This window comes from Marmota marmota, unplaced genomic scaffold, assembly GCF_001458135.2.
Source record: "Marmota marmota marmota unplaced genomic scaffold, marMar, whole genome shotgun sequence".
In the NCBI taxonomy this organism is placed as follows: domain Eukaryota; kingdom Metazoa; phylum Chordata; class Mammalia; order Rodentia; family Sciuridae; genus Marmota; species Marmota marmota.
The window spans coordinates 4859675-4879208 of record NW_026000000.1 but is presented as its reverse complement, the minus strand read 5'-3'; the positions used below and the strand labels follow the sequence as shown (position 1 = coordinate 4879208).

Genomic DNA, 19534 nt, shown 5'->3' with positions numbered 1-19534 from the left:
ATCTTATGTATTGGCTAACTAAATTAACAACTAAGTAGTATGGAACCCACCTAGGTATTCACCAATGAATGAATGGATAAAAAAAAACATAATATATATATACACAATGGAGTTTTTAATGCAACCATAAAGAAAAATGAAATTATGTCATTTTTAGGAAAATATATGGAACTTGAGAACATCATGTTAAGTGAAATAAGCCAAACTCAGAAGGTCAAGGGTCATATTTTTCTCTCATATGTGGAAACTAGAGAGGAAAAATAAAAAGAAAGCAGGGGGGATATCCTATAAAAATTAAAGGAAAATTAGTAGAATAGAGAAAGGGGACCAAAAGGAGGAAGAGGGGGAGAGAAAGGGCAAATACTGGGAAATGATATTGGTCAAATTATATTGTTATATTGCATGCATATTTAGTATGTAGCAACAAAGTTCACCATTATGTACAACTCTAATGCATAAATAAAAATGGAAAAAAATAAGAACTAAGTAAATTGTTTATATATATATATATATATATATATATACATATATATATATATATATACACCCCACACTGTGCCAACAGCTTTACCTTATTTTAATCTCACAATCTAGAAAGGTAAATACAAGTGGTGTAAGAAATTGAGATGAAGAAACTGAGGCTTTTCAAAATTAATTTGTTCAAGCTCTGACTCTGATTAAGTGGAGGGACTGATATTTGAGCTAGTTAGTTTCCTGAATATTCTCTTCTAATAATCAACTTATTAAAACCACTTCATTAACCAAGAAAGTAGAATGACCTTCTTAAGACCACAGCCATAATTCAAGTTGACCAAACTCCAAAGCTCATGGGTTTTTTCTCTTCCATTTTATACAACTTCCCATTTACAATCTATGGTTATAAGCTACCCCTCAGTCCATGAGAGATTCTTTTGCATTTGTGAAGAGTTGAGGTTAAGAGAAACAGATAAAAGCCCACAAGTCAGCAGAACACCATCACTGTTTTGAAACAACATCTGAGTGTATATTCTCCTCATGATGGTGGCATCAACTTTATAAATCCACACAGGCTAGTTTTTTGAGTACCATTTAAGGACATCTTCCTCTACACTACCATCACAGTCATTGGCTAATTAGAGAATGTGATGTATCCCTACTGGACTTGGTTCCAAGCTTGCAATTACCAGAATATTAAATTCTTGGGTATGTTTAGTTTATCCCAGTTTAGAGAAAAAAGGTGAATCTTTTATATTAAACAGAAAACCTTTAATAAAATAGAAAAAATACTCAAGTCAATGTTTCCAGATTCTTGCATACAGACAATAGGATTTTCAATTTCCTATTTTCTTTTAGCTAGTGTTGAGCCAATACACTGTGGTTTCTAACTTGTTTATTATTCAAAAACACATCTAAAAACAAAATCAACAGAAAGAGAATTTCTGATAACTTAGCATTGTGTAGGGTAAGCTACTTTGAAGTTTATGTGTGTAGCTTAGTTTTTAAGATACATAAGAAATTATGGTATATAGGCTAGAACTCTGGACCCCATCACTGGGGTTCCCACCTTAATAGATATAACAATGCAAAAATAAATTAGATATTTGGAAACATGAGATAAAAGAAAAATAAGTCTCAGTAAATTCAATTCAAAGAAATGGGGTCATAATCCACAGAGACAGAGGATAACAACAGTATAACTGGAAACTGGGTACAAAACTCAATAGGCTTGGTTATAAAGGGTGTGTTTTATTATTAGAGCAAAGGGCAAATACAGTTTAGGACATTTATGTTTTAAGTGATTAGTTTTAAGGAAGAAGATTCTAATTCAAATATAAAACCAAATTGCTATTTATGAAGGCAAAGTTCAGTAGTATATCTCTGACCAATCTTCCTTTGCTCTCTAACTAGAGTCTTGATAAACTATTTGACATTCTCTCTATCTGGAATAGTCCACTTGTCCTGCACATGCATGATCTGTCTCTTTCTCTCTCTCTCTCTCTTTCTCTCTCTCTCTCTCTCTCTCTCTCTCTCTCACACACACACACACACACACACACACACACACCATTATCCTTCTAGCTAATTTTCACATATATTTTAGGTCTTAATTTAGATGTCATTTCTTCTAAGAAACCTAGTGCAATATCACCTAGACCCAATGAGGTGCTGTCTCCAATACTCTGAACTACTGTAGCCATGTTGTCACTCTGTATAGTGATTGCCTGTTTACTTGTCTACTTTGTCCAATAAACTCTTAAGTTCCTTGATGGAAAAAACTAGCTGTGCCTTCATCCTTGTTTTATCCTTGGGGCTTAGCACAATGCCAGTCACAAAGTACACAGGTGCTTAACATTTGCTAAAGGAATGCATACAGTCTGTAATATAAATTGTAATTCCTTTCCATCATCTTTTCTTTCTGAAAATATTTTTCCTAGAGTAAAACTAGCTCCAGTTATTTTGAAGAGAAATTAAGTTTGGTATGTTGAGATGAAGAAACTGAGGCTTGAGCACTTGTATATTATGGTAACCTGCAGGGCTGGTAATAAAAAGAAAAGTCATGTGGCAGCTTCAATAGTTGATGTGTGATTTCCATGTTCACTACCCCCAATCACAGAAGCACAGATCCACTTCCCCTAATGATAGAAGTCTGTTTTAGGTGTGACCTTCTATCAGGCTGTGTCCCTGAGATGTAGAACAGATTCTCCAGATGACCAGAATGGACATTTCATAAATCTCTAATGTTGCTACATATCTAATCTGTCCTGATTGACATGCTTGGTAATATCTGCTTTCTCCATGTCTTTATTCTTGCTATTCTTGCTTTATTCTTGCTATTAATATTACTAGCCTCCTCCCTAGAAATAGATAATACCAAATATTCTCTTTCCAATTCTCCCTAGCAGCTAAGAGTAGCCATGCAGCACAGATCTGGACAAGGAAATTGAAGGGAAATTCTACTTGTGCTCCACTAAATATCTTCAATCTTCCAAAAAGAGATTCTGAAAAGAACTTTCCTCTCCCCTTTTCCTTCTGTATGCAATTGTATAAAAACGTTTTTTGACTGAGAATATAAACCAAAGAATTAAGGCCAACATGTTTTTTAAAAATGTTTCAATGACATAATTGAGTGGCTATCCAAAACCTGAATTTGCCACCTCAAGACTGATTACAGTGTGAGATTGTACGTATTGTTAGTGGTCTTTAATGGTTGGACTACTGTTGATTAGGAATATTTTGTTACTTCCCATTGAATACACCCTAACTAATTGTGTGATGTTTTAGTCAGCTTTTTCACCACTGTGACTAAAAGGACCCTACCAGGACAATTGTAGCGAAGAAAAAGTTTATTTGGAGGCTTACGTTTCAGAGGTCTCTGTCTATAGACAGCCATGTCCATTCCTCGGGGCTCAAGGTGAGGCTGAACATCATGGTGGAAGAGAATGGCAGAGGGAAGTATCTCACATGGTGATTAGAAAGCAGAGAGAGAGCCTCTACTCTCCAGATACAAAATATATACCCCATAGCCACGCCCCCAATGAACTGTTTCCCCCAGCCACATCCCACCTGCCTCCAATTACGACTCAGTTAATCCCATCAGGGATTAATTAACTGATTAGGTAAAGCTATAACCCAATCATTTGTCCTCCAAACCTTCTTGCATAGTCTCACATGTGAGTTTTTGGGGGGCACCTCATACCCAAACCTTAACATACGGGAATATGTGAGCTTCTATCTCTGGCATCTTATCTTTTTTTCTTTTATTTATTTATTTATTTTTCTTATCTTTTTTTTCTTATCTTATCTTAATGTCAAGAGCCAGTATAAACCAGAAAGTTACACTGGGTACCCAGGAACCAAAAATACTATTTGTAATCACTGAATACATGAGGTGACCATCTAGTGATGAGATTATTTGCCTGAAGCTTCAACCCTTGTGCTGATTCAGAAAAGTATAGTGATCTTGCTTACACTGTAAAAGAAGCATAAGAGAGTAGATTGGAAAAAGATATTCACAAATAAATTTGTTATTGGTATCTTTGTTCAGAATTAGCTCATAAAACAATTTTATAATTAGCTACCTGCCTAGGAAACTCTAAGTTGACCAAGTAAGTACACAGAATGCCAACCACATGTGTTTTACCAGTAGTTGATCTTCAGAGGTTGGGAAGGAGCTGATGAAGAAGTAACTCTATTTTGTTTGAATGGTTCTTTACAGAAGTTGTTTCCCTCTCCAATCTGATTTACATGTAATCTATTACCTTTATATCTCTCTTAAAAAAAAAAAAAACAAGTGTTAATTTGTCTACATTACTTTTCATTAGAAAATACCAAGTGTAATTCTTAATTTATTATTAAATATTCTATTGAATATTAACAGTTTTACAGAATACTCATTGAAAAAATACAGACCTGGAAGAATCATTCATTGTTTTTTGCAGAAGTCACAGTATCATTTAAATCAGAATAGGCAGAGTACAACTAATAAAACACAGACATTTTGATATGAGAAACAAAATCTTCTCCAAAACAGTTCTCCCTCCAACCCAACCCACCATTTTCCACACTGCCTGCCATTCTTAGGAGTTTCCTTCACATGGTTATGCTCCAATGAGCCATTCCCAACAGCAGTCACAGACACAGACTGAGTCGGCTTTTAGATTATTAGATCAGATTAGATACTTAGTGGGATTCTTTCATGCTCAGGTGAATTATTATGGTTCATGCTCAGGTGTACCTATAATGCAGGAATTCTGTTTTACTTTTATGCACCACAAAAAATACAGCTACATGGGATGGAAGAAGTGATAGCTAGTGAGGTAATAAGTGTCTGTCTATCTGGGAGCAAGAGTACTCAACAGAGGGGCAGAAGGATCACAGGTGATAAAAAGACCACCTTATACAGTTGCCCATGAACAAGAAGGAATCAAACTTTTTGAGAACATATTCAATAGGAGGAATGGAGATGTTGGAAAATAACTGATAAATTCTTCTGAGTAGTGATTAATACTTTAAAAACCCATATCATAAGTTCTAATGTAATTATTATTTTGGTTGAGGTTGACTACTTTCAGAATCACCTGTTCTTTTGGCTCCTAAACTTTTATGCTCAATATGGTATTAAGAAAAATGATAACAAGCCTTGGAAATTCTCATTAGCTAATTCTTTAGCAGTGGACTTTCATAGAAAACCCTCTGGAGTACTGATTCATCAAAAAGTGTTCCAGGTTCATTCTAATTCAATTTATCATGTTTGAGTTGTTCAGCTATATATAAATGAATGTTAGTATTATCATTATTAATATTATTATTATTAAATCTTAAAGTTTGTTTTTGAAATAAAAGTTGATTTTGTCCTAACGTGTTAAAGCTTTTTCACACATACAAAAATCTGTGACTTGGAGTTTGGAAATTTACTTTGCAGTCTGGGAGCTCCTAGATAACTTAGATAATTTTAAATGCAATTAGTACTTTCAGGCAATTGATGTTAGACTATCATTTTTCATTCTTTGGAACATCCGGCTGGGTATTTCACAATGCCCCCTAAATAACTTTTAAAAAGTTATTTACAAAATTGTCTGCAGCCTCTATTCTCCCCAATTAGAATGTCTAACACAGAAGTCACACAACATGCAATTTTATGACTTCTGATTTTTAAATGTCTCTCCAGAACTTATGTATCAAATTCAAAATTTTCTCCCTCAAAATAGTTATCTTTTAACACATATTTTGTCTCAAATATGATCTCACTAATTGTCAAGGTCCAAATACTAGGACAATGCTGGACATGTAAATTTAGTAAATATTCTACACCTGAACAGGTCCATAAGTGAGTATGTGAATGAGCAAGTGAGCAACTGATAAAAGAATTGATAAGAGACTTTAGAACCTACCTTTGAGGACTGCCTTCCAGCCAGTAAAACTCCCATTGAAAACTCCATCTTAATGACAAAGCTTTGTGGTTTGGGGTGAATTTGATTGGAAAAGAGTCAAAAATCATTTAGATTAAGTTTTGGGAATAAGAGACACAATCCAGCAGGATAAGGACACTTAAGGCAATAAAAGGCATGATCAAAATATTGCAAGTCTGACTTTCTCACAGTTGGGCTCTGAAGGAAATTAAGAAATGATTTGAGCATCATCAACGGCTCTGAACTAGGCATACCAACTCCAGAGTGACTGCTTTGATGGACTATGCTTATTTGGGTATAAAAACTGGCATGCTAATTTTCTGTTTCTCTAATCGAGCTCATACATTTATGTAAGGTTACATAATATTTTTAAATGCAAATGGAGGAAAGGTCTTATAACCTTATTCTAATCTTAAATGGAAAAAAAAAATCTCATTTTTTTCCATCCATAAAAGGAAGGCTTAATCTAGAGGATTTTTGCAGAGTCTTCCAGTGTTGACATTCAATAATTCTATAAACGAATAGACTAGATATTGTTCACACATCTTTAAAAACTCTAACATTTCAGAGGCTTTGTATGGAAGAGAACTGTCCCTTAAACAATCACAAAGCCTTCAGGGAAATCATGCTTTAGGTTGTGAACTGCTAGGTGCTTGGCCGCTGTAGTAAGATGAATGGGACACACCTCTCTTTCCCTCCCTGCCCTCTCTCTCCTCTCTCCCTCTCTCTCTCTCTCTCTCTCTCTCTCTCTCTCTCTCTCTCTCTCTCACACACACACACACACACACACACACATACTCCTCTGTCCCATTAGCAGTAAACTATCTGTCCCCAAACAGGGGCGATCATAGAAGTCCAAATGGTAGTTCACATTCATGTGCAATCAGTACATACAGAGTAAAGCTGGTCTTTAAAATAAACATCAACTTTTCACTAAGTAGTTACAACTTCAAAAATGGAAGAAATGCCTTCAAATGGAAGTATGACCGCGGGCTTCAGGATCTCCATCTTGCGATTATGTCCAAAATATTTTATTCTGTAAATTCCTGGCTGGACTGTGTCTGGAATATGCCATTCTATGGTTGCATTGCTCCGACCCAGAAATCCCTTGTGCCAATAAAATCTGTTGGTAGAAAACAAATAAGCAAAACACCATTTTACTCTTAAAAATGTGTGATTAGACACATTTGACTGCACATATGGTACAACACTGTGTACAACCAGAGAAATGAAAAGTTGTGCTGCAATTGTGTACAATGAATCAAAATGCATTTTGCTGTCATATATACCCAATAAATAAATTAATTAATTTTAAAGAGTATGATTAGTAAAAGGGCTGGGAATGTAGTAGCTCAGTGGTAAAGCACCCCTGAGTTAAGTCCCCAGTACCAAAAAAAAATTTGTGATTATTCATTCAATGAATATTCAAGCAGTGCCTACATTGAGCAAGGCTCTATTCTAGACATTGAGGATATAACACTGAACAGAATAGACATAAATGCCTATTTTCTAGAAGAAAACAGCTATTTGTAGAAATATCTTTACTTCTATCCTTCTAACTACCTAAACTCTGTCCACCCCAGGAAGCCTTCCATGATCGTCAGAACACAGATGTCCCCTGTTTTAAATTTCTATAGCATCCTTTTTGTCCTTATCAGACTCTGATACTTCTTTTCATATCAACTTAGTTGTTTAAAATGTATATTTTGAGACACAAGAGCTAAAGATACAGTGGTGAGCAAGATAAAGATGGTTTAAAGGATTGTTTAAAGTTTCATGAACCTAACATTTTATTGGTGTAGGTATGGGAATAAAGGTAATAAACCCATACATTTTAGAATTTCGAGAGTAATAAGTGCAACAAAGACAATAAGACTAAGACACTTCTGTAAGGAGTCCTCATTTACACTGAGTCCACACATGCCTGGAGGAGGAAAATCAAAGTGAATACAGAGAATACAAAGTGCCCAAAGAAGAAAATAATTTGCAGTGGCCAAGGAACAGAAAAGAGGTCTGCAGGAACAGTTAACTGGGCAAGAGTGGTGAGATGAGAGAAACATGGGCTCAGATCACGCAGAGACCAGACCCTTTGTAAGAAACACAATGGCATAACTAGCCAATCCCTCAGCTGTGCAGAAAGTAAATACCTCGGGCACAGAGGGTATGATCAACGTTCTGTGTGTCTCAGTGACTGCCTCAGTGCTCCCCATAAATATTTGACCAAACTACCCTGATGAACAAGGCAGAGGTCTGAACATATCCTCAGTGCTGACAGGTATTCTAGTTTAGCTTTTGAAAATAAATCATCCTTTCTTGTTATCACTATAACCATTTTCTAACAATAAATATGTATTGTTTAAAAACTGCCTATATTTTAGATTCCTACACACCAAAGAAAACCCATGCCTGTATTTGTATGTCATGGTTTAGATACAAGGGGTCCCCCAAAAGCTCATTTGTGAGATCATGCAAGAAAGTTTAGAGGTAGAATGATTAGATTTTGAGGAATGTAACCTAATCAGTGGATTAATCTACTGATGTAGATTAACTGGATGGTAATTGTAACAGGTAGGGTGTGGCTGGAGGAAGTATGTCTCTGGGGATATGCCTTTTGAATTAATATTCTGTTTCTGATAAATGGAACTCTTTCTGCTTCTTTTCTCTGTTTCCTGGATGTTCTGAGCAGATTTCCTCCAAGCCCCTATTCCATGATGCTCTCCCTTACCTCAGGCCCAAAGCTATGCAGTTGGCCAACCATGAACTGAACATCTAAAACTATCAGCCAAAATAAATTTTTCCAACTCTTAAGTTGTTCATATCAGGTCTTTCAGTCACGGTGACACACAAAGCTAACTAGAACATTATATATAGCTATCAAAAATACCACAATATGATAAATCCTTATTTTTAGTTAACCATGTGAACCAAACCAGCATGCAAAGAATTACCTGGTTTAAAACAATCTGAATCAGACACAAATTGCCAAATGCCACATTTTATGGTGTGAGAGTTATAGACTTTAGAATAAAAATATTTTCTTATTTCAGACACATTGTCAAAATCTTAAAATTATCTATTCAGCTCAAGAATCTGGTAATAAAAGACACTGAAATGTATGTATTTCTCTGAAGGAATGCCATGAGCTTATTACCTCTTTTCTTGCATCTATAAGAATTAAATGTAATTAATTAAATTAAATGTAACTTCTTAAGTTTCAATAGTTCAAATAAAGAATTACTGGCCATACACAAACAAGCATTACAAGTTGAAAATAGACTTGTTCTTTACCCAATAGGAACATTGAGCTCTGTAGATACATCTCCACTCCCTCAACCAAGATCCCTTTCAACCAATCTGCAAGAAGGTTAGTCAATTTTTAAGGGTAATACCTGTAATCATGGAAAGAAAAAAACTGCCAAGATGTCTATAAGACAGGAGCCATAACCTCATTAGCACCTAACATTGTAGAAGCACACACCACACCGTTTTGTCTAAAAAAATCAATTAAATAAAGCCAGAGAATCCTGGGGACTTTGATACCATAAATACCATATGGAGTCATTCTTCTCATTTGCCTTTCCTGCATTACTAACCAACTCTTTTCGAGGCTTTACACATATACAAAGATAAAATATTCCATAGTCATGCTCACCGAGTCTCCCAGGAGGCATCATTATACATTATCTGCCACGCTGCTGTAGTGTTCTCATATTTCTCCACAGTGAGGAAGGTCTGGTGGGTCTGAAATGCAATTAACATAACTCATCAGGCACTGCACAGTCACAAAAAGGATCCTTTCTGTACTAAGACCTTTTGATGACCACATGTCAACCTTGTATGAAAATGTATTTGAATTTTATCTGAATTCTTAAGCGTTCCGCTTAACCTGTGCCATAGCCTCATAATGTTAACTTATCCAGTCTATTAAAAACCAAGACATTTTTAGAAATTTGAAGGAAGTGTAATTATGGAGCTCAAAGCAAATTTTGGAGGTTAGAGCTGAAAAGAAACTCGAAATAAAACTTGGAGACTTTAAAAAAGGCATAAGTCAAGGCTTCTCATGACGTGTCTCTTGATCTATATTCTAAAGCTTTCTCTAGTTGCCTAGTGATTTAGGAGGAAAAATGGAAAAATTTCTTCATCTCTCCATCTCCAAGTGAATGAATTATTAGTTACAGCACCTCCCTGAGTGAAAGCGCTGAAAAGAATATATTAAACCTTCCCTGTCCTGTGGTGCTAAAGGCAGTCCCTCTATTTTGTCATAATGGATTCCCATAAACCATATCATAAGCAGATTTTATTTCCCTATTGGAAGATCACTGTAACACAGCAATCTGTTTCAGACCAAGAATTCAGCTTCAAATAAAGTACAGATTTGAATAATATGACAAGCTATTCAATGCAAAGACCGTAAATCTTTAATTTCCCTCAAAATCCTTTGGACTATGACCCTTAAAGATAGGGCTTGTGCTTAATTCAGCTTTATCCATCATAGTCTTTACACCTGTCATTTACCAGAGCTCAAATAACCCTTTATTGAATATACCGCTTACTTACACTGAGCCATGTAATTATATAAAATTCTTCTCTAATTATTCAACTGATGGATTGCATTCAATAAAAAAGTTTTCATAACCATAGTAATTTGTAAAGAGAACTGTTTCTGTCTAGTTAGGACCTGTTAACTGTTTCTTTTTTTAATGTTTATTTTTTAGTTTTAGGTAGACACAATATCTTTATTTTACATTTATGTGGTTCTGAGAATCAAACCCAGTGCCTCATGCATGCTAGGCAAGCACGCTACTACTGAGCCACAACCCTAGCCCAGGACCTGTTAACTTTTTCTGTTAGTTGGGAAGGCCTTAGATGAAGAAGGAGATACCATGGATCCTAATTACTACATCTAGAATACCAACTGGAAAACTAGTAGAAGCCACCAAACATTGGGGACAAAACACAGGTATCATAAACTATTCCAGATGCATAATTAGTTAATCTTTCTAGGGTTTAGTTTACTCATCTATAGATTAAGGACAGTAAAACAATGTATTGGGCAGTAATGAGGATTAAATGAGATTTACATGATGAGGCATATAAAGTACTTAGGCTAGTAGCTACTACTAATAAGCATGCATTAAATAGTAATGATGATGATATAATGATTATTAAAAATAAAGGGTACTAGAAATTGTTTTGCACAAAGTCCCTGAGCATTCATAGAAATTAATTCTATTCTCATTATAGTTTTTACTCATTTAAGCATTTTGTTCTCCTGCTTCTCCATGGCATTAATGATGACAGTGCTTCTCTACCTTAAGGATATAGGATGACAGCTAAGCCCGATATAATGTTCCAATATCTTCAGAAAATAATATTATAAGCATGTTAATATCCTTGTATAGCTTGATCTCCCAGTGAAATTATTTCAAATAGGTACATATTTACTATTCAAGCAGAACACTACCCCCAATCTCATATTTGACAATGTCATAGGGCCACAATGGTTATCATGGCTATACCAGCATTTTAAAAGGAAAGCTCATTTAGAAGAAAGGTATTTTAGATTATAAGTGACTATGGACCCTAGGCAAATGGCTCATGGATAAAGCAAATACATTCTTAGCCCCGTAAAATATACAACCTTGAAATCATTTTCATATGCCAATTTTGTTTTCCTCTACGGATTTATTCACTGTTTAAATTTTTGCAACCAGAATGTATCCCATTATTACTTGTGTGGTTATTAAGACTATCCTAAGGAAGCCATAGAAGAGTAAGATTACTTCATTTTATTACTAGATACATTGCATATGTGAATAATTTATCATATATGTCATGAAAAGAAATTTTCATAATCATAGCAACTTATAAAGAGAATTTTTCTGTCTAGTTAGGGCCTATTAACTGTTTCTGTTAGTTGGGAAGGCCTTAGATGGAGTAGGAGATACCATGGATCCTATATGAAAGTCTATATCCTATAAGAAAGTCTAAAATGCTATGTTATGACCTCTTAATAGTACACTTCCTCTGAAAAGCAGATTTATAAGAAGAAGGGTACTTTCACTTTCTATTTTATATACTTCTACAGTGTTCATTTTTGCATTGTACAAGTGGTTCTGATGCCATTTTGCAAGATTAATAAATAAGCACCCTGTTAGTGCCAGCAGTCAAGAGTAGGGAATAGTCAATAAAAAGTAAAGTAAAGCCCGTGGGTCAGAACCCACACCCACAAGGCATCCACCCAGGGATCCGTAACCATCCCCCAGCAAAGGAGGTGGGACCAGGGGCAACAATACTAGAGAAGAAGGAGAGGCCCACGGAGGAGGGAGACAGAACTAAGGACACAGTTCACTTGCTTGGCCCTTTAATTATTTTGACAAATTATTGGAGTTCTAAATATGAGTACATAAATGAGATTGTGTTCAAACATCATCTAAAAAGACAACACAGTCCTATATGAACTGTGCCATATGTGTCCTAAGTAGAGCCAGGTTAGATGTCTCCTGTGTACTGTTTTTCCAGACTCCATTTCACATTAACTTTATCCACTGCATATTTTCCCACCTCAAAAAATAAGATGCAAAACAAGTTTGCACGTTTTTTCTTTATGTTGTGAACCTCTAAAAGAATTTAAATTTGTAAAGACAATTGATGCTTACCCGGTTTTCTGCTGAATTCTTTGGGTTAGCACCTACAAATGTAACTTCAGCAACTTCTCCCTAGAAATAAAAATTTCATTTAGTGAGCTCTAATAAAAGAATTTTTGCTGTACTCATATTCAAGTCATTATCTACTATATGTTCTGGATGCCTATATAGATTCTTTTCTATTTAATCACATGACTACCTTCTAAGAAAAGGATGAGAAATACCCTTGTAACAATGAACATGGGGTCAATGAATTTTCTTCTGGTAGATTCAGATATAGATGAAATTTTCTCATGCCTCCCTCCCACACATACCCAGGAAATAGGCTGAATCAAATAAGAGGAGTTAAAACACTCCATGTATGACTTATCTTATATTTTTATAAGATGGAGTCTCTGGGTGTGCAGTACTCTACCACCTGAAATAATTTAAAAACTGAAAAGCAATCCCCGAGTGGTAGAAAACAAGGAATGTAAGCTCTACAATTGTGTAGAGATTCTGACCGTGGAAATATATAGGAAAGCGTTCCCCTGGTGAGCAAACTCCTAGAGGGTAACAAGCACCCTGTTTCCTACCCTTAGAATGCCCTGCAATCTTTCTTAGGATCTAGTAACATAGCTAATATATGTGCAATGTCTATCTGGCATGGCAATGCCCTGAGATGCCTCTGTGTTAGAGCCTCATCAAGCCTCCACCTTGATTGCAGGCACATAGCTCCTGGGAACAGAAGAACTTATTTGCTAGATAACTACAGTGTTTCACCAAGCTCCAGTACTCCTGGAACTACCAGCCTAACAGTAACTTCACACAATGGACTTTCTTGAGAACTGCACAAAGCTCCTAACATTGCATATTGTAACTATGAAATGTAAGTGCACAATAAGCAACCTTATTGATATTCTAAACAATAATGTGGTTATGGTACTAATGACCTAATGTAACCTATTGGTATAAATAAGCATGGCCGCTTGGACACCGCTCTGCCAACTTCCCTGCCTCTGTGCCTTGTCTCTTCTTTATTATTATTATTCTTTAAACAATTGCTCCAAGTTAATGCCTTCAGAGTTTAAAAGCCATAACACAAAAAGAAATTCAAGTCAAGCCAGGGAGTCTACCTAAGTTGAAGGTATGGAGGAGGGAATTCAGGAAGTCTGAATAAGTTCACAGCTTAGAGTACCAGAGAGCAGAGTACCATAGAAAGGAGAATTAATGGGGCAGGGAAGGGTGAGAACTCAAAATTTGCAGAAGGCATAGTTTAAGTGCACAAGCATGCAAGGGAGCTACCTGAAACCAGAAAAGATTCACCTGAAAGAATTAGGTGGAAGAATCCCCAGGTTCACATGGAGTTGTAAAAAGTTCTGTTTCCATCAACCAGATTAGAAAACTTTATAATTAAGAAGAGCTTTACCTCAGTGGGATAGGGTGAGGGGTAGGGGAGAATGGATTTGCCCTAGACTAAAAGTTTTTCTGGCCCTTCCTAAAAAGCTTAGTAATAAATAAAACCATAGATAAAAGCAATACAACTAAAATCTAGTTCTTTGAAGACACAAATTACTGAAATCAGGAAGAAATAGGAGGCAACATTATCAACCCTAGAGAAATTAAAAGGATTATAAGGGAATATTATGAATAACAAATTTTATATTGTACCAACAACTTAAACAACATAAACAAAGTGGGAAAGTTTCTAGACAAATGGAAATTGCTAGAAAGATAAAGATTACTAAAAAGAAAGTTAAATTCTAGGGAAGACCTATAATAGACTCAAAGGAAAAAAATAGAATATTTGAGTAGGCTTATAACAAGTACAGAAATTAAATAAGTAATTAAAATTATTGGCATAAATAAAAGCCCAATTCCATAGACTCTTGCAGATAAATCTAATCAAATATTCACACAAGAAATGATACAAATAATCTTCTGCATGCTTTTCCAGAAAATATAAGAGGACATGCTATCCAATTTTTTCTTTGCAACCTCTGCAGACAAAGACAATGAACAAAAGAAAACTACAAATATCCCTCATGGGCAAAGATATAAAACTCCTTAGCAAAATATCAGCAAATTAGTGTCAGCAGCAGGAAAAAGCATGAATACGCCATGATGAAAGAGTATTTAATATCTGAAAATCAGTGCAATATACCATTTTAATAGAGTAGAAAGCAAAAACAAAACAAAACATGATCACCTCAGCAGCATCTGCAAAAATCCAAAACCCACCACAAGTAAAAATTTGAACAAATGAAGCATCAAAAAGAACTATCTCAACCTGATAAGGTCATATACAAAAATCCTAAAGAAAGTGTCATATTAAATGAGGGAAACACTGAATATTTTTCACCTAAGATCAGAAACAAAGCAAGGATGTCCATTCTCACAACTTTATTCACCCTTGTATTTGAAGGTTTTAGACCATTCAACAACAACAAAAACAAAACAAAACAAAAAAAAGTGAAGACATCCAGAAAACATACACAGAGCTATTTTTTTAAAATTGACATGATACTATATGTTGAAATTCCTAAGGAATCCATACCAAAACAAACAAACAAACAAACAAGAAAACCCACCTATTGGAAATGATTTAGCAAGACTCTGTAGAGCACACACTCAACATAAAACGCACAGGTAAAGATCCTGCTTCATTTCCATATGCTTGATTTAAAAGACATATTCTCTCAGCGCCAGCAAATGGTTCTTTCACCATCCATTTAAGAAAAAAATAATATTTTATAGTATAGAAATCTAATTTTACATAATTACCCCCGGAAAAATAAAAACATTTCCCATTCTCTTTACTTACGTTATTACAGAGTCTCTACAGAAAATAACTCTCAAAATGATCACTGGTAAAGCTGCCCTATGGTATGATTAGTAGTAGGTTTTAATATTAAACAATATCCTTCCCTTCACCTCCAAAAACATGTCCTCTTAAATATTTTAAAACATCTCTCTGAGTCTTACCACTCTGTATTTAGGTTTCACTGGCTCTAGGACATCTCCAAAATTTCTGCCTATTGGTGGTTTATCCTCGATATTAGGAATCAGTGGGATAATCAGTTGTTTGAAAAATGGAGGCTCTGGACCGCTGCTCATGTTGGCGACTGTATCCTGAAACAGAGAGCATTTGCTTAAGGAACACAATGTGGAATCAAAGATCCTTTTAGACATCCATCTCCAGAAATAATGCTTTCATTAAAGGAAGTGCACACACACACACACAGCTAACAACCTTTAACAAAATGTGAGCCTGGATGACCATCATTTATATTTTGCCATTAGAAGAAAGTTTTGGTCAGAGGTTTCTGTTTTATTCCCCTGAGAAGTGTAGTACAGGGATCAGAGAGGAAGCTTGTAAGCACAATACTCAAGTTTAGATTCTGGGGCAGCCATTTTTAAATTGTGTGGCCTTAGGACAAGAGCTTAACACATGATAAGCCTTCATAACATGACACTGGAATTGTTCTCTGAATCTACAAAAAGTGTTGAAACTCTCCTAGAGTCAGTACCAATTTTCCTTCTGAATTTTTGTCTATAACAATTAAAGAAAATAATAAACACATTTTAATTTAAAAATTTAAGATCAGTTGACATCCTCACTGGTTTAGTCTCTTTTCCACAAAATTTACCATTTCTAATAGTTTCCTCAGAATGTGAATCTCAAACTTAATAGCTCTTGGTATATATTTAATGTTATTTAACCTTCACAATGTGTATTTATCTTTACAACAGCAATATGGGACAGGTATGTATTACCATTCTCATTTTGAAAGTGAGAAAATAGACTTGAAGACAGTCATTTTTTCAAGATCACATAGGTAGTCTTAAATGTGCTACTGTAAAGGAGATCAAATTTTCACAGACTGAACTAGTTTTCTTCACTAAATAAACTCCATAATTGAAGAATTTGTTTCTGTGAGAAGAACTAGAAATCTCTGGCTACAACCAAAGTTACCCAATAGTTCTTTCTAAGGATAGGTTATAGGTTTATATTTTTATATAATTTAAATACTCCACAAGTAGTTTTAGCTTTTATAATAAAAATGAAAGTACAAATAATTTTACATCAAAAAAGTAACACAATTAAACTGAGAAACTATGATAAAATAAAAATCAAGTAATTTTTTAAGGGTGGAATACCAGGGATTGAACTCAGGGCACTCAACCACTGAGCCACATCCCCAGCCCTAATTTGTATTTTATTTAGAGACAAGGTCTCACTGAGTTGCTTATTGCCTCACCATTGCTGAGGCTGGCTTTGAACTTGCAACCCTCCTGTCTCAGCTTCCCAAGCTGCTGGGATTACAGGTGTATGCCACTAAAGACATGCAAAGTAAACACAACATGCAGAAATTTTTATACACAATGAGAAACAAATGGCAGAGGCATATGAAAGTGCCAATATTTGATCAATTGTACCTACAGGACAGCAATGTCATCTATTCCTATATCATATATCCAAGCTCTTTCTTTCAAAAGGCCTTATTGTCTGTGCTTCACCACAATCATTTTACAGCTTTTATAGAGGCTTGTATGTTATTATATAAGGGTCTATTGATCATTTAAAATCTTTATCCTACTTGTTGACTAATCTGGTACCACAGGTGCAGCTTCACAATTAACTGTATCCCAAAAGAACGATTTCCACAATTAAAGTTTCTTTAAATTAAGTAAACTTGCTCAGTTGTATATATTTCAGGTAGATGCACTTCCAAGGTAGTGTGCATCCCAAGGTGATACTGTGTTTCATAAAATCTAAGCATCCACTCACAATAATGACCTATATTATGTTTTTAATCACCAAGATAGTAAAAAAAAAAGTGCTATTAATTATAATGGTAAGATTTCTCTGATTAGAAGATACACCCCAGTTTTAGAGATGTTATAATGTGGAAAATTGGCATCCTACAATTGATGCACTACTCAACTCTTAAAGTGAGTCAGACAATCTGGCAAGGATAACAGAGCACTGGTCCAACATCCAAATATAATTATAGTAGGCCTGAGACTTATCTTTGAGCCTTTTTGCTCATCTTAAAAATGAAAGCAAACAATATCTTCTTCTCATGATAATTGTGAGAATGAAAAAATTAAATATAAGAAAAAGATGCCACCACTAAAGATGTTAACTGAATTTGAATTTTACTATCAGTAAAATGTTGGGTTTTTTTCTTAAGAAATATCACAAAGCTATGTTTCTTGTAGGGAACCCTGTATGTATTTCAGGTAGATGCACTTTTTGTTTAATATAAAGGTTGTCAAAGAAACTGAACATATGAAGGTAATGTTTTCTCTTTCCTCCCTCTATACCTTCTCCCCATGAGGCAAACATGCACACACACACACACACACACACACACACGGCGGGTATTTAATTACTGTTGCAATGGCTTTGGCAAGGCCTCTGAAGAGCTGGATATAAGCAGACAGAGTATGTGGTCCATAAATTGTAGATGCTGCTTCATACCGCTGAGCCTGCAGAAGCAAACAGAGATATAGACAGTTCTGCATATTTCAAACAAACCATTCACAGAGGTGTAACATTTTAGGTTGGATATCCACATTATTCAAAACCAGCCTCATCTTCAATATTATTTAGAAAAAAAAAAGAATGTGGGCATTTCCATTTACCAGCCCAAGTAAATGGGTCTCATAAGTTACTCATTAAAGACTAGGGCAGAGGGGTGGGAGGGGAAGGGAGAGGTCAGGGGGTTAGAAATGATGCTGGAATGTGTTGTACATCATTATCCAAAGTACATGTATGAAAACACAAATTGATGTGGATATACTTTGTATACAACCAGAGATATAAAAAATCGTGCTCTATATGGGTAATATGAATTGTAATCCATTCCACTGTCATATATAAAAAATTAATTAAAAAGGCCATTAATGACCATTAATATCTCTGCTTATACCATTGATATTACCACTCCATTCAATCTGAAAGAGGGTACCAGCTCTTGAGCTTGTGTTTGTGAAGTGATTTTCCCAAGAGCACACATCAGGAGAAAAAAAAATAGGGTTAAAATAGTTATAGTAACTCCTGGATCAATTAGGTATTAACAGTCCTCTCTGGAGAAGGAATTTTAACTCAAGCAGCACTAAGAATGAGAGTCAAAAGGCCCTCTCTCTACCTGAGCACCAGGCCTTTGGTTGTTCCACAGGACCCTCTCCATCATCAAATACAAAAGGACACACCGCGTTCCAGACCACCAGTCTTCCTGGCAACATTCTGCATCCCAATGAATGCCATCCTTCCAGATTCTCACACAAGGATCCTCTGATAGTCAACTTACACTCTTCTTTCTCCTTCATCCTACATCCTCTAAGACTCCAAATCATGTCATTCTCCCTCTTTTAAAATTTCTTGAGTCTGTCCATTTTCCTGTGCCTTCAATTCTTGTACAAAACCCACATCTCTTTCCAGATCTTAGCTACAACTTCATAATCAGTTGTGTCTCTATACGTGGCCTTCACATTCATTCTCCACACTGTTATCCTACGTCCTTTCTAAATCACAGAATAGACTGAAGCATTCCTTTGCTTGAATCCTACTGCATTTCCCCAGAGCCTTCCTTACTGAGCCAAAGCTCTGTTATGTTACACTACACAGATGACTCTCCATCAACTAACCCCTGCCCCCGTCCTAGCCCTTGTCTCACCACCACCCTCAACATACTTACTCCAAACACTCACTAATTATGGTCCACTAATGTGCTAAGTCTGTCCCTCTGGTCTTTTGTGTGTGTTCACTCCCCTCAATATAGAACACTTTCCTAATTTTATTTGTTTGGCGAACACTCACTTTTTCTCAATAATTCAGACAAAATGTTACATCTTCCAGTCTCTGTCCTCAAATACACACACTAGACTAGTGCTCTTTCTCCTTGTTTTTGTATCACCTGCGCATACCTTTCACAGAAATGGGATCATCTGTTCTCTTTCTACTAGATATTAGCTTCCAGTGGTCTTGAAGGCAGGAACGGAGTCTTTTCA

The 19534-nt window shown here is 35.6% G+C and overlaps 1 protein-coding gene across 1 annotated transcript in view; it reads right to left on the bottom strand.

The window, feature by feature from the left end:
* Positions 1 to 4312: 4312 nt before the first annotated feature.
* Asah2 (N-acylsphingosine amidohydrolase 2) overlaps positions 4313 to 19534 on the bottom strand; it is an 87352-nt gene continuing 72130 nt past the window's right edge. The window contains exons 18-22 of the mRNA XM_015498881.2: positions 17915 to 18010; positions 15500 to 15646; positions 12548 to 12607; positions 9541 to 9629; positions 4313 to 7011 (exon numbers count right to left, since the gene is read on the bottom strand). Coding sequence (XP_015354367.1) covers positions 6822 to 7011; positions 9541 to 9629; positions 12548 to 12607; positions 15500 to 15646; positions 17915 to 18010 — 582 coding nt within the window. The 3' untranslated portion in view covers positions 4313 to 6821. The remainder of the gene's footprint in view (positions 7012 to 9540; positions 9630 to 12547; positions 12608 to 15499; positions 15647 to 17914; positions 18011 to 19534) is intronic.